Genomic DNA, 7,589 nt, shown 5'->3' with positions numbered 1-7,589 from the left:
AAAAATCACTTCTCTTTTTTAGTCAATATTTGGTAAATATTTTAAACTTTAAATAAAAATTTTAAATTTTAAATTTTAAATTTTAATAGTATAAAAATAAAATTTTAGCTAATATTAATAAAAAATATTGACTCACTAATATTTTTCATCCTTTATTAGGTCCAATTTAAAAGTTTATACTTAAGTGTATATATAAGAGCTTTTAAATAAGTTTTTACTAATTATCTTTTTGTTAAAATAATATAAAATATTTTTGAAATAATTATTGTTGTATTTGTGATAAAATTAATTAAGGATAAAGTATATTTTTTGTCCCTAAAGTTTGGCAAAAGTTTTAAAAATACTCATAAGTTTTATTTTGTTTCAATTTTGTCCCAAAAGTTTTCGATTTGCATCAAATATACTCTCGACAGCTAAATTTTCAAAAAATTTAAGACCAATCTAACAATAATACATGAAAATTATGCTTGATTTGCTTGTGTTGAGGGTTGTTCTTATGAAATTGTTGTTGAATTGATCTTAAATTTTTTTGAAAAATTAACCATCAGGGGTATATTTGATGCAAATCGAAAATTTTTGAGATAAAATTGAAACAAAATAAAACTTAGAAGTATTTTTAAAACTTTTGTCAAACTTCAAGAACAAAAAGTATACTTTACTCTTAATTATATTATATTTTTTCTAACGAAATACTAATAAAAATTTAAGTGAAAATTTTTATATATATAAAAGTCCTGTTTTCTCTTATACATCTCAACTCATCAAACCCACATTAGGCTAGACATATAATATAAAAGTTTAACTATAAAATTTTAAAAGACCTAATTAAAAATTTGTTAAAATTATAATAATTAATAGAATAATTATTAAACCTTAATTATATGTAAACAATTTCATTTTGAACGAGTCTAAGACCCAAAAGTTTCACACGATAATCTTTGAAAGCTTTATCTCATTTAAGTAAAAGAAGTAAAGAAATTCAACATGAACTGCGACAGATACATACAAAGATTTCATTTGAAGGAGTCAAGAGTGAAGAGTTTCAGAACAACCTTTGCGAAGCTTGAATTCAAGTAAAAGAACTAAAGAAATTTCATAGTAACTTACATAATAAATAAATCACAAAATTATTGTGCTGAGACAATAACAATAAACTTTACAACCCGAATTTCCCTCCCTATACAGTGATGAAACTGGCCAAATAAATAAGCCAATAAATCCCACTAAAAATAGGGTATAGGATCGACTATAAGTTACAGTTTGGCACAATTTTTGTTAAACTTGAATAAACACCTGCCCTAAATTAAATAACTGAGGTAGATAACTTATGTTATTAATTAATTAATTCACTGCATATACATATTCCAAAATAAATAAAATAGGTAATAAATAATAACTAATTAAGTTGCAGTTGAAGTGAATGGTTTGGAACTTTGGATTGATAATATTACTAGAAGTTTAATATGTTGGAGTAGGTATAGTTTTGGAGCCATGGACTATTCAATTGAGCCCAAAATGTGTCTTGGGTCCAATCAGTGATCATCATAGGCATTTGAAGCTCTGGGATTTTGTCCTTCCCAAATGGCAATTGAAGACTACTTGTGTTAGTGTTAGTGTTTGTGTTACCACAACAACTACTTTTATTGTTCTTTGTTGTGTCCTTGTTTTCTTGCTTTGTTGTTGTCAATGTAACATGTACCATTTTTTCCTCTTCAACTTCAGCTTCAACCTCTTTCTTAGTAACAACATGTTGTGTTGGTAACAATTGCAGATTCTGATTCTGATTCTGTTGTTGTTCTTCATAGGACATGGTGTCTGTGGAGGAAGGTGTAGATTCAGGGGAACCTACCATTTGCTTCATCTCTTCCTCTATTGCTGCTCTTTGCTCCAACACTTTCAACGAAGTCGCCTTCCTATATATCTTGCATAGTACTATGTCCTACAATAATGTATGTACTGTCAGTGTAAAATATATTTTATACACGTATTTAATTATGTGTTATTATACAATTCAAACAATTTAATTAATATAATAGTACTTTAACAACTACTAGTGATAATCCTACTAGTATTATTACTTTCTAATTTAATGGCATAAAAGTTAAAAATGGAAGTTGAGGTTTATATATGAGGGACCCGGAACCATAAACTAGAATATAAATATAGAAAGTACCATGACTTACTCCTATCACTATCCATCTTTTGCCATGGAAGTTTCCTTCCCTATATAGGACAGTTTTATTTATTTTAACATAGGATAACTCATAGGTGAACCAATTAATGCTACTAAAAACATCATAGGAAGCTTCCTCTGTAATTTAACAGAGCATGGTCTAGCACAAGACATTTAGAAGTAAAAACTGAAAAGTAACTAAATGTTATTAATTAAAGTTAAATATGTGCTAACTCCATGTATAATTTGAAAAATTAATTAATTAATGGACAAAGAAAGCTTAATTCATAGCTAATACATGTGGATAAAGTAGTGATTTACAATCATATAGATTGTGTTTGATTTTAAAAATTAGAACGAGGCAAGATATTAAAAATATGGTATAAAAAATAAATACATAAAAATAAATAATTTTATATTTTATTTATTGATAAATTGAATATAAAATAAAATAATAAAATATATAATTATAAAAAATTGTTTTAAAAGTAAAAGAAAAGTAAGATACCTTAGGCAAGGGGCTATTGTCAGGTAAACGGTACTCATTCATGACCCAATCGGTCTTGGATCCACGTGGAGCTCTTCCCTCGTAGAAAACCAGTGTCTTCCTCAATCCAATGATGCGCTTCGGATCAGACAAGGTAACGATCTTACGGTCCGAACCGGTTGCTTTCCAAAACCCTTTCTCGGTGGTCCGGTTTGGCCTTCCCCCGGTTCCATGCTTTCTGTCCCGAGGCACAAAGAAATACCATTCCCTCTCTCCTACCTTCGCCAACCCTTTAAACAAAAATATTTAATTTTAATACACTGACAGTACGATACAGTGACAGTGATAATAACAAAAACAAAGAACACCGAGTTTAATTAATCTATTAGTACCTGGCAAGTCCCAGGGATCATGGTGATAGATGTTGAGGAAGCCTATGACATCGAAACGGAGCTTCTTTCCAACGACCATGTTCTTGAGATAGAAATCAAGGAGCTCTTCTTCAGTAGGGTGAAACCTGAATCCTGGAAGTGTAACTTCACCGTCTATTACTGATGAAGAACCCATATCAATCATCAATTATGTCGCTTGCTTAATTATGGTTCTCTTTTTGTGTTGTTATGTTTAAATGAATATGATATTGAGAGGGGTGTGTATATTTATAAGGAGGTGGAGTTGGTTGTGTTAATGGAGCTCATAACTATTTAATTTGTGGCTTTATTTATTTAATAATTGTGATTAATGATGGTGATTTGGGTTATGACTTGGTCATGAGGTAGACTATACATAGAAGAGGACAGAAAAGAAAAGACTTGAATGTTGATACATACTATTTGATGGGGAAAAAAAAGAGATTACCCATTTTTTTTGGAAATTTCCAATTCAATTTGTTAATGAGTAATTCATCACAAATTTAAATTTTATTTAAGGTGATAATACATAGAAACAAAAAAATTAATAGAATATATTTTATTTAGTATTTATTAATAAATAATAAATTAAACAAATTTTAACTATTTTTTATTATTAAATATTTTTGTATTTAAAAGTTTGTCATCCATAATTTATTATATACAATAAAATTTAATTTTATAATATTTATTTAAGTTAACAAATAAACTAATGAGTAAATTAAGTAGATATTATTTATTATTGTTGTGAGTGCAAACTATGAAAGTAGTGAGATTTATTTGGTGGGGAGCATAGAGTTAGTGGACCCACGCGGCTTGAAGCAAAAAGTCTGGTGACTAAACTGAGGTGTAGGATTGAGAAAGAAAAAAATTGTGCGGTGTTAGAGAGAGACATGTTAATGTTAATGTTAATGCTATTGCTAGTGTTGGTAAGTTTATTTTATGCCTTGACCTCATTTTCTCTCAGTTTTGGACTTTTACCCGGAAATTCCTCTTTCACTCTTGCCATTCTTTCTCTACACTTTCCCTCCCTTTTCACATTATTATGCTACTTAGTCATTACTTTGCTAAATTCTTCTATTATTTTTGTGGTACATCCGTACTATTTTTATAAAAAATATCAATGAATTAAAATAGCAAATGTATATTTTTTTTAAAAATTTTATATAATAAAAAAGAGAATCACTTATATAAAGATGTCTAAAACGTCTTTTTTTAAATATGTTTTTCAGTAATTAAAAATTAACATATATAATCGATTAAATCATGTTATTTTTGTCAAAATTAAGCTAGACAAATTGATTTAATCGAAAAAATAGTGAATCAAATTTTGAACTGGTCTAAATTAATATTATTCTTTTTATAAAAAATGACTACAATACCTTTATTAGAAAATGATTAAAATACTCTTATTATATATATATTAATTTTAAAAATTCTAAATCCTAATCCTACGATAGAAAAATAAAGGACTAAAATTTAGAATTCTCAAAATTAATATATATAATAGAAGTATTTTAGTCATTTTCTATAAAAAAAAATATTAATTTAGATCAATTTAAGATTTGATTCACCATTTTTTGGTCAAATCAATTTGTCTAGTCTAATTTTGACAAAAAATAACACGATTTAATCGATTTTATATGTTAAATTTTAATTATTAAAAAATCTTTATAAAAAGACGTTTTCAGCATCTTTATTTGAATGGCTCCCAATAAAAAATACTTCAAACAAAAATTGTGCACTAAATTTCTTTCAATTTTTTTTACATATGTAATAAATAGAGATAATGGATAATAAATACGAGCAAAGTTGCCAATTTTTTAATTGTCCTACATTGTCTATTTACATTATTCTACGTTCTACTTCTTCCTATGAAAAAAACTTTAATTTATCATGTAGTCGCATTATCTATTTTTATTACGGATGTTAAACTCTCTAGTTAATTTAAATTGGTCTCTACTTAGTTTAGGCATAAGATTCAAGCGTGTTACTTATTATAAGAATTAGTTTAATTTTCATTTATAACCTATCGTTTTTAGGTAAATAATTAGAGCTAGTGACTAATAACCTTTGATTTAGGTGCCAAGAGGAGGAACCTAAAAAGTAGAACTCCAATTTAGAGTATTTAGCAGGTTCATGTTTGGAAAGGAAATATTTCTGTGCTATTGTGTGTTTTGGTTTTCTCGGTTGAGTCTAGATATCAAATAAACTAATTAACTAGTCAGATAAAAATTCAAATGAAACTATCATGTTTTGCAAAGTATAAAATAAAAAAAATAAAAAATAAACCTACTAAATTCTAATGTAATATTAAGGCATATTTTGTATTTGTTGTAATGGAGTCGAACCGGTCGACTGAATCAAGTTAATAAAAAATCGACTATCTGATTAGTTCGATTCGGATAAAAAATTGATTGACAATAAATTAATTTAAATTTTAGCAGTTAATCAATTTAAAATTATAAAATATACAAAAATTATATATTTTATATAATAATATATTATTTTATTATATTCGGTTGAATACCAATTAAAGTTTTAAATTTCTAAATTTATTGGTTCAATGACCAGGTGGATTTTTGAAATGTTGGTGTAAGTCTTGGGATTCCATGCTCTAACTATTCGGTTCTAATGCATTTACGGGATATTCATAAGTTCTAGATAGTCATAAGTGCTCAATTAAACCTTTCAGTCTTTAATTTGAGTATTTTTTTTAAGATTAATTTAAACACAGACACATTACGTATATATATAATGAAAAGGAATAACTATTAAGGTACATGGTTCCATATTTGCATATGCTTGAGTGAGTAACAGAAGTGTTTGTAAATATTTTTTTTAAAAAAAAAAAAAGAAAGAAAGAAGAAGAATCTATGTAATGTCTACTAAAAATGTGTGTATATGATGATTTTTTTTTTTCTGTGTTTTTGATCAAGTGTGCCAATTTAATTTGAACCTATTAATAAAATAATTTTTTTACTACGAATTCAACTTTTGTCTTTCTTTAAGGGGAAAAAGAAAAAGTTGAACTCGTTTTGGTTTGTTGGTTACTCAATCTCATGTACATTCCTTTTCCTTCAACATTATTATCAAAATAGAAATGATAAGGTGGTCAATCTTATAACCATGTTCCATTTTCATCTTTCTAATCATATCGTGATAGTAAATATTATGACTTTTGATAATAATTAATCAACTTGACTATATACTAATAAAAGGGCAAACTGTAGCAAAATAAGATTCCTCTTGTAGTTAATTAGCCAGGTTAGCAATAATAGACATTAATTGTCTAAATTCTAAGTTAAGAGAATTGATCGTCAAGTATATATTCTATAATACATAGAAAAAATATGTAAGAAAATTCGTTGTATATAATATTAATGACATCAATTGAGAGAATACATTTCCGTAAATTAGTGTTAGTGAAAAAGAAAGTTGAATTTGTTGGAAAATAATGTGGAATTTAATTTCCATTCCGTTGGTCGGGAAATTGATTTCCAAGTTGTGGCCCCCTAGCATGGGTTAGAACAAAGATCTTGAGGTCTCCTTTCCTGTTATAGAATGAAGAAGAATAATAACTAACTTTCTTTTATTTTTGACAAAACAAATACATATATTTTTAGAGTTAATAATAACAAACTTTTTTATTATTATCCTTAAAATTATACTCGACTTTTATAGTAGTCCTTAAAATTAATAATTATTTATATTTATGTCTGAAGTTGCACTTTAAAATTTATAGTCATCCTTCAAGTAATTTCTATCAATTGGGGTGTGCATAGGTTGGGTGAAATCGGGTTTGATGTGACTCAGACCCGATCCAAAATATATACCGAGCCTATTTATTAGACCCGAACCCGACTTTAAATCCGATGAAACATATATACTTTTGGACCACGATTATACCGGGTAAAAATCGGGTGAAAACCGGGCAGTTAATATTACATTACCTTGATACTTTCTTATAAACTAGCATGTGAAAATATCCAAATTTCTAAGACTCCAACCATTATTTGACATGGTAAAATTCACTTAGAAAAATATAACAAGAATCAACTCTTCTTTGAAATTAAAACATAACCATAATCAATACTAATATTGTCTAATAACACCAAATATTTAAATCAATACAAATAACACAATATTATGCATTAGTCTAAAATCTTATGCATTTTAAACATAAAACATTAACTTATAGTCTTATAATAATTAACTAATAACATAAAATATTAAGATTTACAATACTTAAATTCCACATAAGAATAGTCATCATCCATCATTAATAACACAAAATATTAATTGTGTATGATGACCGGGTCATCGGGCCGAGTTCGGATGACCCAAGCTATGGCCCGGACCCGACCCGAAATAATGATCGGGTCTATTTTTGAGATCCTTACCCGGCTCTAGACCAAGTGAAATTACACCAAATTATCCCCTAAAATGTTCGAGACCGGGTCAGATCTTTGGGCCGGACCGGACATGCACACCCATACTATTAACTAGGCGCCATTGA

The 7,589-nt window shown here is 27.6% G+C and overlaps 1 protein-coding gene across 1 annotated transcript; it reads right to left on the bottom strand.

Annotated features, from left to right (window-relative positions):
* Window positions 1–1,040: 1,040 nt before the first annotated feature.
* Window positions 1,041–3,418, bottom strand: LOC112737159 (NAC domain-containing protein 6). The gene is made up of 3 exons (XM_025786930.3): window positions 3,053–3,418; window positions 2,682–2,950; window positions 1,041–1,939 (listed from the first exon to the last, which is right to left on the bottom strand). The coding sequence occupies exons 1-3, from the start codon at window positions 3,234–3,236 to the stop codon at window positions 1,451–1,453; spliced, it is 942 nt and encodes a 313-aa protein (XP_025642715.1). The 5' UTR covers window positions 3,237–3,418; the 3' UTR covers window positions 1,041–1,450.
* Window positions 3,419–7,589: the final 4,171 nt, after the last annotated feature.

This window comes from Arachis hypogaea, chromosome 13 (assembly GCF_003086295.3).
Source record: "Arachis hypogaea cultivar Tifrunner chromosome 13, arahy.Tifrunner.gnm2.J5K5, whole genome shotgun sequence".
Lineage (NCBI taxonomy): Eukaryota > Viridiplantae > Streptophyta > Magnoliopsida > Fabales > Fabaceae > Arachis > Arachis hypogaea.
This window is presented reverse-complemented; position numbering and strand designations above follow the sequence as displayed.